This window comes from Ochotona curzoniae, unplaced genomic scaffold, assembly GCF_017591425.1.
Source record: "Ochotona curzoniae isolate NIBS_2020 unplaced genomic scaffold, NIBS_Ocur_1.0 scaffold_2587, whole genome shotgun sequence".
In the NCBI taxonomy this organism is placed as follows: Eukaryota; Metazoa; Chordata; class Mammalia; order Lagomorpha; family Ochotonidae; genus Ochotona; species Ochotona curzoniae.
Window position 1 is genome coordinate 7,703,599 of NW_024467096.1, and position 17,445 is coordinate 7,721,043.

General features: G+C 39.1%; 1 protein-coding gene across 6 annotated transcripts in view; it reads left to right on the forward strand.

The window, feature by feature from the left end:
* ATP13A3 (ATPase 13A3) overlaps positions 1-17,445 on the forward strand; it is a 90,327-nt gene that overhangs the window by 52,529 nt on the left and 20,353 nt on the right. For all 6 annotated transcript variants that reach the window (XM_041003017.1, XM_041003016.1, XM_041003018.1 and 3 more), the window contains 14 exons: positions 2,596-2,712; positions 3,126-3,143; positions 3,234-3,387; positions 3,492-3,612; positions 6,153-6,277; positions 8,032-8,207; positions 8,711-8,833; positions 8,913-8,992; positions 9,534-9,576; positions 9,678-9,787; positions 10,083-10,179; positions 11,030-11,102; positions 12,601-12,778; positions 14,014-14,201. In XM_041003017.1, coding sequence (XP_040858951.1) covers positions 2,596-2,712; positions 3,126-3,143; positions 3,234-3,387; positions 3,492-3,612; positions 6,153-6,277; positions 8,032-8,207; positions 8,711-8,833; positions 8,913-8,992; positions 9,534-9,576; positions 9,678-9,787; positions 10,083-10,179; positions 11,030-11,102; positions 12,601-12,778; positions 14,014-14,201 — 1,603 coding nt within the window. The remainder of the gene's footprint in view (positions 1-2,595; positions 2,713-3,125; positions 3,144-3,233; positions 3,388-3,491; positions 3,613-6,152; positions 6,278-8,031; positions 8,208-8,710; positions 8,834-8,912; positions 8,993-9,533; positions 9,577-9,677; positions 9,788-10,082; positions 10,180-11,029; positions 11,103-12,600; positions 12,779-14,013; positions 14,202-17,445) is intronic.

Sequence of the window (17,445 nt, forward strand, 5' to 3'; positions counted from 1 at the left end):
TGTTTTGTTTGTCTCAGCTATGTTGGCTGACAATAATTGCACCTGCCTCCTGATGCTCTTGTGTCTGTTCTGACTGCTGTTTCCCTCACAATTACAACAATCAGCATTGCAGTTTACCCTTTGTCCCCAGCCTGTTTTGTTCTCTGTTAACCTTGGTTTTTTTCTTTTTTCGTTTTAATGTTGTGAGAGGGAGAGGGGGTGGATAACTGAGTAAATTACTCTGCCATCGTCTGAAATAAATACTGTTGAAAGTTAGTTCTCAAAGCAAGATCCCACTTTATTCACAGAAGGAAAAGCAAACTGGGCTGATGGATCTTTGATGTCTTGTAAAGCTTTTTTCCAGCTCAACAAGTTTTCAGAGAATTTAGAGTTCAGTGTTGGTGGATCTTCTTGAAAATTGATTAAATGTGTGCAGTGATTTTTGTTGGCCATGAGATGTTTTAATCTGTAATCTTTCCAGTGTTGATGTGACAGTGAAATGATTTCTCAGAACCAGGTCCAAAGTCTGTTTGATGTTACTGATGCAGTGTGGGATGTGTCCTGGTTTCAGAGATGTTAAAATATGAGGGCAAGGGGCCAGCATGGTAGCTCAGCATGCTGATCCTCTGACTGCCAGCACCGGCGTCCCATAAGGGCTTGTGTCCCCACTGCTCTGCTCCTGTTCCAGCTCTCTGTTTATGTCCTAGAAAAGTAGTAGGGAATGGTCCGAAGCCTTGGGAACCTACAGTCCACATAGATACCTGGAAGAGGCTCCTGGCTTCTGATGGGCTCAGTCAGCTCCGGTTGTTATAGCCATTTGGGGAGTGTGCCAGTTGGCAGAAGATCTCTGTGTGTCTCTCCTCCTCTCTGTAAATCTGAATTTTCAGTAAATAAAAAATATTTAAATAAATACTTTTAAAAAATTTTGAGGGGAGAAAAAGAAGTCTGATAGTTCACATACAGTTCTATAACTGGTCACAGTTCCCTCATTCTCATCAGTTGATATCTGGTTATAAAGACAAATTTAGTTTCTCTCCTGTGTGTGTTTCATATAATTTTTGTTTGAAATTTAAGTGGAGTTAGTAATTTTTCTTTATTTATTGAAAGGTAGATTTACAGAGAAGAAGATCTTTCGTCTGCTGGTTTACTCCCCAAGTAGCTGCAACAGCTGGAGCTGAGCTGAAGCAAAGCTGGGAGCCAAGAGCCTCTTCCATGTCTCCCACATGGGTGCAAGGTCCCAAGGCTTTGGTCTGTGCTTGACTACTTTCTCATATCACAAGCAGGGAGCTGAATGGGACGTGGAGCAGTAGGGACATGAACTGGCACCCTTATGGGATCCCGGTGATTGCAAGGCAAGGAGTTAGGCCATCGCACTGGGCCTTTGAAATTGTTTTTTCATGGAAACATTTTAAAAGTAAATGTCAGGGGCCGATGTGTCATAACAAGTTGGGTCACTGCCTGCTGCACCAGCATCCCATATGGATACCAGTTTAAGTCCTTGCTGCTCCACTTCTTATGCAGCTTCTTGCCTAGTGCTCTTGGGAGAAGAGTGAAAAATGGCCCAAATGTTTGGTTCCTGCTCCCACCTGGGAGACCTGGATGAAACTCTTGGCTCCTGGCTTTGGACTGGCCCGGTCTTGTCACTTGTGACCTTTAGGAAATGAACCAATGAATGGAACATCTCCTTTTCACTCTATCTTTTAAGTAAATAAAACAGGTCATCTTAAAATATTTCAAAGGCTTTGAAAAGTAGTAGTTTAACTAGAAGTATTCAGATTGAAACTAAGCTCTCATGATTTTATCTTTTTAATTTTTTTATTTGAAAGGCAGATTTATGGAGAGAAGGAGAGGCTGATCCAAAGCCAGGAGTCAGGAGTTTCTTCTGGATTTCTCTTGTGGGTGCAGGATCCAAGAAGTTGAACTACTTTCTGCTAATTTCCTAGGCCACAAGCAGGGCAGTAGATCAGAAGTGGAATGACAGGGAGTAAAACTGGTGTATGTATGGGATGCTGGTGCAGCAGGCAGAGGCCTATGCCACAGTGTTACACCACAGCTTTGTCTGGCTCATCTTTTGCTTTTAATTCTCTGCAAGCACTTCTGGCCACTGTGTCTGAACTTTTTTGTTAGCAGAAAAGAGGTCCTGAAGGCTGGCAGTATACTTCAGCAGGTAAAGCAGCAACCTGTGGCCCAGCATCCTATTTGGGCAGTGGTTCCTTCCCATCCAGCTCCCTGCTAATGAGCTTGGGAAAGCAGCAAAGGATGGCCCAAATACTTGGGCACCTGCACCCTTGTGGATGCTCCTGATTCCCGGCTTTGGAACAGTCTAGATCCAGCTGTTATAGCCATTTGAGGAGTGATCCAAAGGATGGAAGATCTCTCTGTGTCTTCCTCCCTCTCTCTCTGTCTCTTCCTCCCCCCCTGCTGTGGGTTGCTAGATGTTTAATTAGCTAGGTTTATTAATGTTTTGTTTTACCCATGTTAGTGTTAAAGTGGTATTCAATTTGTTTTTGGACAGTAATTTTAAAAATTTACATAAAATGTCTATAATACTCCATTTAAAAATGGAAACAGCAAGTTGAATCTCAGGAGACAGTATGTGGAACGTTTTCCTTTCAGATTCTAGAAGAAGCAACTGAAGAAGAAACAGCTCTGCATAATCGGATCATGCCTACTGTGGTGCGTCCTCCCAAACAGCTGCTCCCTGAGCCCACGCCTTCAGGGGACCAGGAAATGGTAGGAAGTCATGGATAATGCCGTTGATGCTGTCACTTCGATTTGTCATTTTGAAATGTGACTGTAAGAGGAAGGTGCATGTCCTGTTTAACTCTATCACAGATATGTTTTAACTGCAGTTATCTGAAAGTACACAATTCTGTTTTATCACTGGCATTAGGAGAATTTAAAAATGTGTTCCCCTTTGTTTAATTTAGTACTTAACATTTTTGAAATATCAGAACATTGGAGATGTTCAAAAACACAGTTTTTTAAAGTAGGAGGTAGTAGAAAAATGAATCATAACTTTGAAACAATCGATTCTTTGAAATTTTCCAAATAAAGTTTTGTGAATACTTATTAAGATTTTCGTAACTTGTGTATGTTACTGGGTTTGGTCTAAATGAATTCTCTTTTGTTTTATTTATTTTTAGGAGCTGTTTGAACTTCCAGTAAGTGAAGAAAAGTTACTTGTAGCCCAGTGGTTTTTTTTTTTAAATTGAAGATAATAAATTATTTGTGTAACTTTCAAAATTCTGTAGGCTGTTTATGAAATAGGAATTGTTCGCCAGTTCCCATTTTCTTCTGCTTTGCAACGTATGAGTGTGGTGGCACGGGTGCTTGGAGACAAGAGAATGGATGCATACATGAAGGGAGCCCCTGAGGTTGTGGCCAGTCTCTGTAAAGCTGAAACAGGTAAGGAGATAGCCTGGCTTTGGACAAGATCTTGGTGTTTATAGAGCTTTTGTATTAAGCAGTCTAAATTTCTAACAATGAAATTTTTCTTTTCTTTTAAAAAGTTCCTGTTGATTTTGAAAAAGTTTTAGAAGAGTACACTAAACAGGGCTTCCGTGTTATTGCTCTTGCACACAGAAAATTAGAATCAAAACTGACATGGCATAAAGTACAGAATATTAACAGGTAAGATTGAATGGCTTTCCTACTGTCTTTCCAAGAATGTGTTGTTTATGTTTATATAAGTATGTGCAACAGTTTGCATATAGTTGGTTATTTACTAAATGTTTTGGGAATGTTTGCAAATATATATAATGTAGTATTATTTTAGGTGATTAAGATAAAGAGTATTTATTTTCTCTGATTTCTTTTTATTCTATACTGACTATTTGACTATGTTTGCTAATGCTGTTATATCCTTGTATGTATTTCCTTACAACTTTTCCAAACATTTTTGGTTTGTTTTTTAACTATTGAGTGCCTACGATGTGTCAGACCTACTGCAGGAACAGTAAACAATTCTGCAGTTCCTTTTCCCCACGTGATCTCATGATCTCGCCATGAGTCACACAAGCAGTAGGCTTCTGAACCAGCTCTCTGCAACTCTACCTGGAGTCAGTTGGTTTTACTGATTCCCTGCTTCCTTGCTTATGTAAGTAGCAGGTTTTGAAAACACTCAGGGATTGTCACTGGATTGTCATTTGGTTGCAGCTACTGTAAATGGACTTACCCTTTGAGAATAGCATTTTTGGGGCATTTAGTGGTATGCCCTAGCATTTTTTTTTTTTTTTTAAGCACAAATGACCTATCTACTGATTTACCTAATTTGGACATTTTTGGGAAAGATTCACAGTGCTTTTTTCTAAACATCTCTAGCAGGTGCTCTGCCAAAACCTGGGCATGGTTGTGTACCACAGATGTATACTTTCTATTCTAATTCTTACAAAAGATACATTGGTTTCTTCTCTTTGCTAGTTTCCTCTTTTTAAAAACTGGAATACCAGGAGTTCCTGAGCCTGGCTTCCTCATATATCCTTCCACATCTTTGGACAGGCTCATCTCTGCCCAGAATACCTTATATTTTTCTGTCAACTTTCTTCCCCTACCATCCTGCTCCAGCCCTTCCCCCATTCTCATCCTTCAGCCACGTTTTCTGCTTTCACTCTGTCTTGCAGGAATGGGTTTGAGCATTTCTCTTATAGCCTAAGACCTTTTATGTCTTGAATAGTTTACTGTTAATTAATTACAAAGTAAGATTTCCATGACTATATCATTCACCAGAGAGGTAGAAAACCAGCGGAAGCCAGCAATTAGTACCTGTAGGAAAGTGGCTCAATATTTTGGACTTTAGTAGTTTCACAGGAATCTAATGCAATTTCAGGCTTCAAGACATTTTTTTTTTCCCCAAGACTTTTTAAAAACAGATTTATTTATTTTTATTGGAAAGACAGATATACAGATAGAAATAGAGAAAGATCTTTGTATGCTGGTTCACTCCCCAAATAGCCACAACAATGTGTCTCCTTGGGGTGCCAAGTCCCAAGGACTTGGGCCATTTTCCAGTGCTTTCCCAGAGCACAAGCAGGGAGCTGGATGGGAAGTGGAACTGCTGGGATTAGAACCGGTACCCATATGGGATCTCAGTGCTGGCAGACAGAGTAGCTGATTAGGCCATCACACTAGCTTTTCAGAGAACTTTTATTGCTTAGAAAAATATGCTTTATCATCCATATCCTTTATATCAGATTGCCTAAATATTCTTTAATATATTTATTGTCCATTGTTACATATTTTTAGAGATTTTTAGGCTTAATAAATGTGTGCTTCAAGTACCACTATTACTGAATTTTAATGTAAAAAAATCATTTTAATTCTGAGTCTGGAAATCTCTTCCCAAACTTCAAACCCTCTTTCCCTACTGAAAGAAAACTACTCCTGTAACACAGTTTTAATAGCTTGAGTTTTCTCAAGAAGAATGTGACTGCCCTTAAACAGACTTCATCTCCATTGTAAGGCTAAGGCCCATGTGCTTTTTGTAGGCATCTCTTGGGTTGCATGTATGTTACTCTGTGAAAGTGCACCTGGAGGACGAAGCTCATGTCTTCTGTCTGTCCTTCCAGTGACTACCACAGTCAGCACTTGGTGCATAGTGGATGTTGGACTGTGTTGACAGTAGCGTCTTGGTAGCTGTGCATTGCTTGTTTGTCTTCTAAAGAGCTCCTCTCTGGGTTCCTGAGTGAGATTTCTTTCTACTGATCACATTTCTAAGAGCAAGAATTAGAGAATTAATCAAGGACTTGACAGTGAATCCCCTTTAACTGTATTGAATGTGCTTATGATATACAGTTACTTTAAGTTAGAATATTTTGTTTGAAGGATAATGAAACGTAGATCTGTGCTTTTGTGGTTTTTGGATGGGATACAGGATGCGTGAATTCCTGAGTAGCAGCAGTTTAGTGTTTACAGAATCATACACTTCCAAATGACCCTTATGTTTAATGTCTCAAAGGTTAAAATTTAATGTCAAAAATCCACTTCTTCGGAATTGTTTTTCTCCTTTTAAATTTTTGAGATACTGAAGTCATAAATGCACACATGGTTTACTCAGCTTATAAAACATTTTAATATATAATTTATAGATATTTTCAATTGCTTTCTCAGCATAAAGAGAACAGTGCTTGTTCTCATGACTAAACCATTATGTGTTAAAACTTCTTTTTCTGCAGAGATGCCATTGAAAACAACATGGATTTTATGGGATTAATTATAATGCAGAACAAATTAAAGCAAGAAACCCCTGCAGTACTTGAAGATTTGCATAAAGCCAACATTCGCACAGTCATGGTCACAGGTTAGACTCTACAAAAGAACACAGATAAAAAAAACCCAGTGTGACTCTTAGAGCCCAAGTTCTGTGATGTGCAGGAGTGATTAGTTAGTAATTAAAGCGTCTTAGTGGCTATTTCCTGTGTTGTCCTGTTTGAGCTCTGAGTGCTTGGCCTGACTATGAGACTGTATTATTCTTTTTGAGATTTAAGAAAATCTGTTTATAGAAAATTCAGTAAAATAGTGAAGGGCACACTATAAAAATTTAAATTTTGCTCCTTTTTATTCTTTAATCATGTGTTATGGATGCTTGTAGATTTGTGTTCTCCATTAGAAATAAGAGTCTCGGATTAGGAATATGCCTTATTTATGCATTTGGATCCTTTATTCGTTTGTAGAACTGCCATGTACACAATTTATGATTAACCAGTAATTTGCTAGAATTACATTTATATAAGCATACAGTTACCTTGGCTTGAACTGATAATAAAATATTTTTTTGTTTGGTTATTGTAGCTATGATATCTCCTAGTTTTGTTTAAAGATATCTAATGTACGAGCTAGTGTTATGGTACAGCAAGTAAACCACCATGTGCAGTGCCAGGCGTCCATGCGGATACTATGTCCCAGCTGTTCTACTTCCAGTTGAGCTCCCTGCTAGTGGCTTGGGAAAAGCATACACTGTGGCGCAAGTGTTTGTGCCTCGTCCACCCACATGGGAGACCCATTAAACCTTCTGGCTCTTGGCTTTGGTGTGGCTCACCTCCCAGAAAGAGTTTCTGTCCAGTTCTCCCACGTGGGTTGATAAGGGACCAAAGAATTGGGGCTTCTTCCCTTGCTTTCCTAGGCACATTAGCTGGAAGCTGGCTCCAGATGGAGCAGCTGGGTCTTAAATAGGTATCTCTCTTTGGGATGCTGCTATTGCAATTTGAGGTTTACACTGCTGCACCACAGTGCTGGCCCCTCTCCTGACATACTATTGATGTGAAATTACTTCTTGTCCTTAGTGGTATGAAACTGGCAACTGTTTTGTTTCTTTTCTCTTTCCTTTAGCTAATAAACTTACAATATATAGCTCCATATTGCTAAGTTTGTTGGCATCCATAAACTCTTAGTACTGGAGACCCCTTTGTCTCCAAGCACTTTCTGTCTGCATCTCTTTTCCTGCTGTGACAGAATATGGCCTTGTGAAGGCCGCAGGAAGAAACCGGTAGATATGGTGTGTGGGGATTGGAGGAAGAAGTGCCTTACCGTTCAATTGTAGTAGCTGTGGGGTCCCCCATTCATTTGTTTCTCTTTTATAATCTTGTCCTTGCTTTTCATGAATTCTTTCCTTCTCAAGACTGAGAAGTTGCCTTTCTTGCTTCTTTATAGTTCTGAAGTAGTTTTTTTTGTAGCTCTGGCTATTGTAATTCATCCTGCTGCGCTGTATGCACTGGTATTAGCACAGTGTACCACCCACTAACCCCAGAGTTATCTCCACGTGTGTTTCTTGAGCACCTGCTCTGTGTGTAGGTCCCTTCCAGGTGTTCTGTGGTACAACTAGCAGTGCATGACTGACAGAGTATTGTATTTCTCTTTAAAAGTATGGGTTGGAATGGTTATCTGTGTTTGTATTTTTGAGACCCTGTTGATAAATATTCCGATTTTGCTGCTTTTAAACTTCAAGGGTCAGGACTGTACATGATCCTTTCTGCCCAATCCGTTCCTGGGAGGAGTTGTTTGAGATTTGCATATTGCCATTTTTATTTAATGCATTTAAAATATTTTAAAAACTAGGTGACAACATGTTGACTGCTGTTTCCGTGGCCAGAGACTGTGGGATGATTCTACCTCAGGATAAAGTTATTATTGCTGAAGCATTACCTCCAAAGGATGGGAAGGTGGCCAAGATCAACTGGCATTATGCAGACTCGCTGCCCCAGGGCAGCAGCGTACCAGCCATCGACTCAGAGGTAACGTCAGGACGACTTGGTCTTTAGCAGCCTGCTTCTTGGAAGGGAATTTTCACAAATTAAAAATCAGGCATCACAGAATAGCAGAGCGAAAGCTAAATGCAAATAGAGGCTTCTGGAGGTAGGGATGAGTCAGCACTGAGACGAAGCCAGAAAACTCAGTGTTTAAAATTGAGATCCAGTGCTTCAAAGTGTGAGAATCCCAAATATTTATCCCATTTTAGAAGTAATTAGTGATAGATCATGCAGGTGTGTTGTTAAAACTCAGTTTTATCAATCATTTCAAATTGAAGTAATAGTTGATCTTAAGTTCTTATTTTTTTTCCCTTAGTAAACATTATAGCTAATTTAATGATTGAATTTTCTTTTACTTTGAATACATATTAAGTGTTTAATTTCTGGTATAAAGTGTCAAAATGAAATAAATTAGTTATGAAGAAGATGTAGGATTATGTTGCCTGGTCTGACTGCCTGAGCGTTGTTTCCGACTCTCTCACACACAGGTGATTCCCATTAAATTGGTTGATGATAGCTTGGAGGACCTGCAGTTGACTCGTTACCATTTTGCGATGAATGGCAAATCATTTTCTGTGATACTGGAGCATTTTCAAGACCTTGTACCTAAGGTAGGCTGTTTGGTATATGTAGACTTCTATGTAAATACATGGTGAACTGTATTTTTCAAAAATCCCTGTTTTTTTCCAGTTGATGTTGCATGGCACTGTGTTTGCTCGTATGGCACCTGATCAGAAAACACAATTGGTAGAAGCCCTGCAAAATGTAGAGTAAGTATTGGTGGATTATTTTGTTTCAAGGCCAGATAATTAATATTTCTCATGTATACACGTACACATACACACAGATGTTAGGGGGAGAGAACAACTATGAGAAGTGCCTTTTCAAAAAAGGCTCAGGTGTTTTTATTGAAGTACAGCAGCCACAATTCCTTCTTCCAATTAATTCCTCTGAAGTAGAATTCATTCATTCTGGTGTTGTATGTTGATAAAAGTGACTTTCTAGTTTTATTGAGTGTAGTGTTTCAAGATTTTAAAGGAGAATATTTATTGATAACCTTAACGGTTAAGTAAAAATGTACTGAAGATGAGGAAATTGTACTAAAAATGATTTGTGTGTAGTATGATGGAGCTAGAATAATCCCTGGTTATTTCACTGCAGGCTGTTCCTTGCAGAGCATCAAGTCTGATCTTTGTATTGGAAAGCTTGATCTGTCCACCAGGGGATTCCTTAATGATACAGTTAGAGAAATCGTAAGCTAAATATTGGATATTTTAAGAAATAAAAATCTTAAAATCATTTGTCTTTTAGTTACTTTGTTGGGATGTGCGGTGATGGAGCAAATGATTGTGGTGTAAGTATAGTTTCTTTGTCTTAACTTTTAGCTTAACTTTGTCTTAACTTTTAGCCTAAATCACATTCCTGAAACTTAACCATTTTTTTTGAAACCTGCAGGCTTTGAAGAGAGCACATGGAGGCATTTCTTTATCAGAACTCGAGGCTTCAGTGGCATCTCCTTTTACCTCCAAAACACCTAGTATTTCCTGTGTGCCAAACCTCATCAGGTAGTATAAATGAAGGATGTTCTCATATTTGGGTGTTGCTGTAATAATACAACAGGAAAAGTTATCATAGGAACGTGGATCTTCTTTTAGTGGGACATTAGCTCATCTGTGGTGTATCTCAGGAACAAATCACTGCTTCTCATTTCTTCTGCTTCATTTTGGTTTGGCTCTTTTGGTAGACTGGCACTTTGCTGTAGTGGTTGCATGTTGATGTGCACCTGTCAGGATACGTCAGTGTGATGTGGAGAAGCAGTTATAGATGCCTTCTTTCACATGCCAGTGTTTCTCTTCACAGGGAAGGCCGTGCTGCTTTGATGACTTCCTTCTGTGTGTTTAAGTTCATGGCTCTCTACAGCATTATCCAGTACTTCAGTGTTACTCTCCTGTACTCCGTGAGTACTGACATTGGGTGGCTAGGACATTGAGCAGATGTGGTTGATCTTGAATGCATCTGTTAGTAATGGAATTTATGTGAGCTGTATCTGTGAATTTACTTTCATTTACTTTAGTTTGAGTAGCATATTGATAATCTCATGAAGCTGATAGCATTTTTTTTAAAAGCAGATAACTGTGATTCAAGCTTTATGAATAAAAGATGGTTGTATTCTTTCTTGCCATTAGTACAGAGTGGCGTCTTTCATTAGAACCTATCGAAATGCTGAATTGTGGCGTTCTTTACGAGTATATACTCGTAAAGAAAAGGGCAGAATAAGGACAGTTGTTTCAGCAATAATGTAAAGAAGTTGATGCTTTTGGAGGAAAAGCATACAGAGGTGTTCTTAGGTGTTTGTGCTGAGTTTTGTAGTGAAACTAGCATCTCACTGTAGATTTTTCTCTTAGGTGAACATTAGTGATATATCCTAGAGAATTTTTGTGAATCTATCCCTTTTTACTATTTGTAGAAAATATCAGAAGGGATGGTGTTAAATATTAAGGAAGCTTCAAGATACTAATTTTGGACAGTAATGAATATTGTGAGTAAAAGTTTGTGCTTGCTTTTTGCCCAAAAACTCTTCCAAGGATTTTATTGAATAAATTTTAAGGATTTTTTTTAAGCTAACATATTATATAAGATGTTTGTAAATATGTTATATTTAACTTATAGGCAAAAGTATTTCAGCTTTTAAACAGGTCCAAATGATGTTTTGAAATTGTGATTAAAGGGGTTGGAGGCTAAAATATGGGGACAGTGCTACATAAATAGTTCCTGAAAATAACTGTGTTTTAAAATTACTTTTGTAGATTCTGAGTAACCTAGGAGACTTCCAGTTTCTTTTCATTGATCTGGCAATCATTTTGGTAGTGGTATTTACAAGTAAGCATTTTCCCTTTTTATTGATTTTGACATGAAATTCTGATGTAATTTATTAAACATTTGTAAAATCAGCTGTTGAAACAGAACTTATCCCATTCCACATTCTTTGTTAATGTGTTATTTTACTAGTCCTTGTTTCTGTATTTTTTCCGAAATACTTAAAAGCAGGTTTTGAGTGCTCATGCCCCTTTGCTCCTGCATATTTGAGTATATATTTCCTAAAGGCAAAGCCATTCTCTTAAATAACTAAATATAGTTATGATAATCAGGAAATATAACATTTCTATGACATTGTATAATCTAAAGTATGTATTCAGGTTTTATTATTTGTCCTAATAATGTCTGTTTATCCCCAATCCCCTAGGTTAGAACAAGGGTTTATGTCAGGCCCATGAAGTTCAGGTAGTTACCATGTTGCATCATTTCTCAGTCTTTGGGCATATTTATAAGATAGCATAGGCCAGTGAATGTAGTTTATCTGATTTCCTTTCATTAAATTCAGGCTGTGGATGTTTGGTTAGAGTAATGCAGAACTGGTGCTGTGTCCCTGTAGACATGTTGTGCAGGAGGAACAAGGTGTTGATTTGTTCCAGTATTGGTGATACTAACATCAAAATCAAGAATGATAGTAATGGGATATGACCCACTGAATGAAATAAAAATCAATAAATCCGTAATGCAGGTAAATCATTTAGAGAGACAAGAAAACTCTACAGTACTGACTCACTGGAAGGAGTCTGGGGGAGAGACAGTGTCCTTGTTGGCCTTTGAGGGGAGCTGCTCTTGTGCAGTGTAGGATGCTTGGCAGCGTGTCCATGTGTACCCTGTCTAGACCTCTGGAACACTCTCCAAGCTTTGACAGATGAACATATTCAAGATACTGCCAGATTGATAGCCTCCAGGTTAGACAGTCCTTAGTAGACGACAAAACTACTGAATGGAACTTTGATGAGGAGTAGGCTGTTAGCACAGACTCAGAATATCTTTTTATAAGTTATTAATTGGGAAAAATGGAACCTTTCCAGTGAAAAACTCAGTGGGCACCACCTTAGTAAGGGATCAAAGTATGTTTATTTTGTTGGTAGCATATTTACTTTGCTCCAGATCTTTGCTAATGGTAATGTCTTTTTTAGGAGAAAGAAATAACATAGTATTCTAGCTGTAGCTTTATAATTCAGTTCTCACAAAAATAATTGGCTCTTAAATATAATTGAGTGCTGATAAATGTTTTAATATTTATGCTTTTATTTAGTGTTTTTGTTTGTACTAGTATTTCATTTGAATTTCCATGGCAATGTGAGGGTTACTCCTGAAGCATTTTGGAATTGTCTAAGTTGTTTACATTTACAGATTATTTACATATATGTAAATACATGTCTTCTTTGGAGACATTTGAAAACATTGTTAGGCAAAGGTAACATTTTTTTTAAGTGGGTCTGACTATGCCTTGTATAGTGACAGATTAATTTACATATGAAACTTTTTCTTTTGAATGCAGTGAGTTTAAATCCTGCTTGGAAGGAACTTGTGGCGCAAAGACCACCTTCCGGTCTCATATCTGGGGCCCTACTCTTCTCCGTTTTGTCTCAGATCATTATCTGCATTGGATTTCAGTCTTTGGGATTTTTTTGGGTTAAGCAGCAACCGTGGTATAAAGTGTGGCATCCGCATTCAGAGTAAGTTGAACAATCCATGTGCAAATCAGTGTGTGAATGTCTAGGACTTTAAATCAAGCTGCATGTCAACCTCAATATAAACACAAATACTTTGGCCTGTAAACACTTTGTGTGATGGTAATTCCAATGTAGTAATCTATTTACTGCTGCTAGCAGCACAGTGCCATACATTGTGTAAGATACAGAGAAAAAGTGTTTTTTTTCTCCTCACAGGTGTGATTTAGAGCTGAAGGGCCACACCGGGTGGTGGGGTTTTTACTGGCACAGTCCCAAGATGGCACAGGATGTCCAGTGACCAGATAAAGATCTCACAAGAGTCTTCTGCAAAGTGGCTTCTGTAGCTGACTCACCTCAGGCCCTTTCTTCATTTCCTTCAGTGCCTTGATTTTCTAAGCTGTAAAATGAAGAAGTTTGAGTTAATTACTAGGGTCTCTTCTAAATCCCCAGTATTTTTTACTTTCTACCCCTTATTTAGGAAATAGCATTTTGAAACAACATCTTTTTTTAAGATGCTATTTTTATGTTTATTTGTTTATGTATAACACTTCAGATTATAACACAAATTATAACATTTAATTAATGTAATTTTGTTGAAGATAATTTTAAGATGCTAATGTTTTAGTTTGAAAGGAAGTATCTGTATTTGATATTTTTAGAAATATTTTTAAAAGTTAACATTTCTGTACATGCAAAGAGGGCTGGAGAAAGGAAAGGTAGAGTTGTTGAGAATTTTTCCAGAGCTCCCTATCCCTTGTTACCATGTATCTGTAGTGATTCACATCTCAGGCATGGATCCTCATACTCGGTTCTGTATACACTCAGCAGAGCTGCCCACTTGGAAGGGAAAGGCGGGAGCACTCATGCTGGAGAATGTCGAGGGTGTCTCAGTGCCAGGGGCTCACTAGTCATGCTCACAACCCAACCTCCTCAGGTCCCTTTGTAGCTCGGAGGTGGAGCAGGTGTGCCCATGTTGACAGCTGGGGAAAATGGTCGACCTTGGTAACATTACTCCCCAAATACAGAGTGCTTGTTAAATATCTTGGTAACTGATTAGATGGTCTGACTAAAAGGAAAAATCCTTAATGATTCTCTACCTGGTCAATATTTCGTGTTTGTTGTTGGGCCTTCTGCTATAAATAGCATTTTATTTCTATTTTTTTGAGGCAGTTAAGGTGAAAGTGATCTCTTTGAAATACATATTGTGTTTACTAATACAAAAACTTTGTGTGTTTTAGTGCCTGTAATACAACAAGAAGCCTATATTGGAATTCTTCACATTTAGACAATGAAACTGAACTTGATACACGTAATATACAAAATTATGAAAATACCACAGTGTTTTTTATCTCCAGTTTTCAGTACCTCATCGTGGCAGTTGCCTTCTCAAAAGGAAAACCCTTCAGGCAGCCTTGCTACAAGAATTGTAAGTTTGGTATTGATTGTGGTTTCTGCCATCCCCCCTTCCTTTAGTGATACTGAAGGAGAGTTGTACCTGTCCTTCCAGAGAAAAGCAGATCTTTACAGATGAATGAGCCCACCTAGTTATGTAGGGATTTGCTGCCTTGTCTTTCATGGGAGTTTCTTACCCTAACTTTGAAATGAAAGCCACCAGTGCTGCTTTCCCATGTCCTGTTGCTGCTTCTGGCACGTACGTGGTTTCTGCAGGCTACTGTAGGGGGAGAAAGCAGGCTCGGCCCTGCAGTCGGTGGCTGTGGTACTCCTTCTGAGAGGTGTGGGCAGCACTGACTGGCCTGTTTCGGACAGCGGCCGTGTCCGTGCTCATCGCTGGAGTCCTTGTGCGGTGCTGTGGAACAGAAGCTTGGGACCGTGTGGACCCATCTGCTTATGGCGATAAGACACAGCAATTTATAGACTTCTGTAGTGTCTTGCAGTGAATAGCAGCTGGTTTTGGACTGTAGCTGTGACAGGATGTCAGTGTTCCGGGTGGGAAATGTCAGGTCATGGACTTAGTGTGTCACTAGCATAACAGATTCCAATCTCTATCTTTTGTTGCAGTTCGGGAAGCAATTTTGTTTAACTGGTCTTACTACTTTTTGCTACATTTATTATTTAGTTATGTATTCCCATATAACTGTACTAATAACTATATTACTGAGAACTATATTAAAAGCATATTGTAAGGTAAAAAGCCTTCCACAGGAGGCTGTCACGTTTTTCAAAGTTACGTGTATTCATTGAAAGAGAAGCCAAAAGAAGGAGAGCCTTCATCTGTTGGTTCATTCTTCAAATGACCCCAGCAGCCGGGGCAGGCAGGCTGACACCAGGAGCCTGGGATCTCATCTGAGTCTCCCATGCGGGTGGCAGGGACTCGGGTAGTCATCATCTTCTGCCCCCCCACGTGCATTCACAGGAAGTTAGATCAGAATCAGAGTGGCCAGGACTGGATCTCAGACACTCCAATACCGGACACAGGTGTCCCAGGTAGTAATCTAATGCACAATACTTTCCCCATCATTGTACCTCAGAGAGGATTTCATAACTGAAGTTTAATAGCTGTAAAGTGAATCTAATAGTTTAAGTTGGGGTGAATGTTTCATGTAGTTTTAGGTACCACACCTGCGTCCGAGAGCCTGATTCGAGTCCTGGCTCTGCTCCATGTTCCGAGATTCCTGCTAATGCACATCTGGGGATGCAGCAGTGACGGCTCAGGTAGTTGAATGTCTGCTGCCCTCTTGGGACACAAGGTTAAGACTCTAGCTCCTAGCTTTGGCCTGGCCCAACCTAGCACAAGGCATTTAGAGAGTCGTTCTGCTAGAGGGAGCTCTCTTAGTGTTCGTTCAAATAAAGTAAAAACAATAATTTTTTTTTTCCTTTTTTAACTTTAAGGGACAGCATTGTGGCACAGTGGGTTAAACCACAGTCTCTGCAATGCTGGAATTCCATGTGGGATACTGGTTCAAGTCCTAGCTGCGCTGTTGCTATTCCAGTTCCCTGCTCATGGGCCCCGGAAGGCAGTGGGGATAGCTCAACTGTATGGACCCCCAATGTCCCATGGGAGACCTGGATGGAGTTCCTAGTATCTGCTTTCTCCCAGCCCTAGCCAGTGTGACCATTTAGGGACTGAACCAGTGGGTAGATCATCTCCCTGTCTCCCCATCTCCCTTTCTCTCTCTCACTGTACCAAATAAATAGATAAAAAAAAATAATTTGTGAATAACATTTAAAATAGTTTTAAAAAGAGAAACAAAATCAATAGGTATGCTTTTTTAAAAAAATAGGTACGTTTTTAAAAAATTATCAGAGGTGGAGCTGCAGAGAGAGAATGGCACAGGTAGACAGGGTTTGCACCTGCTAGTTCAGTACCCTAATACCTGTGACATCAGAAACTGTGCAAGCCAGGAATGGGAACTCAGTCCACATCTCCCTCCTAGGTGACAGGAAGCTAATGATGTGTAGCATCAGTTGTACTTCCCAGGGTCTGCGTCAGTAGGAAGTTGGAGTCAGAGGTAGAGCTGGGAGCTGAGCCCAGGACCTCTGATAATGGAACTCAGACGTCTGTTGATCCGTGTCTTTACCACTAGGCCACATACTTGTTCCATGGTAACTTGAAGCTTACGATTAGGGGTCAGATGTGCCTGTTTTTTTGGGGTGGGAGCACAACAGGAAAGAGACATTAGGGAAGAATTTTCTGTGTATTTCTTAGGTAAGGTTTTATTTGTCACTTACTGAGGAGAGTATCAAACCAGCTCTTGAGGATGCCTATCCTGGAGCTGTATTCCATCCAGAGGATCTGGTGTCATGTCTGTGTTGCCATAAGCTGGATCTCATTGTTTTGAGTTCACATATTGCTTTACCATTTGAGGTCTGAAAAATTGCTTTCCTTTGGGATTTTCATATCTGCTTTCTTTGGGTAAAAGAATTTTACTCTGAATACCTTATTTATGTTCATGTAATTTTATGTATAAATTGATGTGAAACTAATTTTTAACTTGGGGAACATTTCTCCCCTGGCCCACAGTCACTAACAGAGAATTTGTTTTGATAATTGTCTTCTGGTACAGAGTAAAGTTCCTCAGTGATTGCTTGGAGGAGTCGCTGCAGCCGAGAGCCAGCTGGTAGACTCTCGTAATTATTCCATTCTTGGTTGAGACAGTTACTAATTTTTAAAATTATGTGCAGTTACATTAATCTGCCAGCCATCTACCTCTCAACTGTTAGAATCTGTTTTCTGATTCTCTCTGCCTGTACATCAACCTGTTCGTCACATGGTGCCTTTTTTTGAATAATATCTCTTTTTAATTTTTATTTTAGATTTCCAGAAGTAAGATCAAGGGTAGGTGTGTGGGAGGAACATGAAATTTGAGAAACACTGTTTAGGTAGATGGAAGAGGTTTGTTTATGAACCTAATAAATTTCTCACAATACAATACACCTGGGCCAGGAGCTAGATCCTATTTTGCTGTAGTTGTAAATGTACAGTTGAGGTTGAAAAATATTTTATGTATGAGAAACTTGTTGAAATAGAGCTCTTTTTTTATATCTGTGTCTCTGGCATTTGTATTCTGATCATTTCTTTCTTCCTTTTACTGACTTATCTGTCTTCTACCTGGCAAGTTTCAAACACTTTTATGATTACTTCAATGACTAGCTTATTTTAATTACTACTACATTTGTGAAATCGTTTCATTTCCTCTTTGCTATGTAGT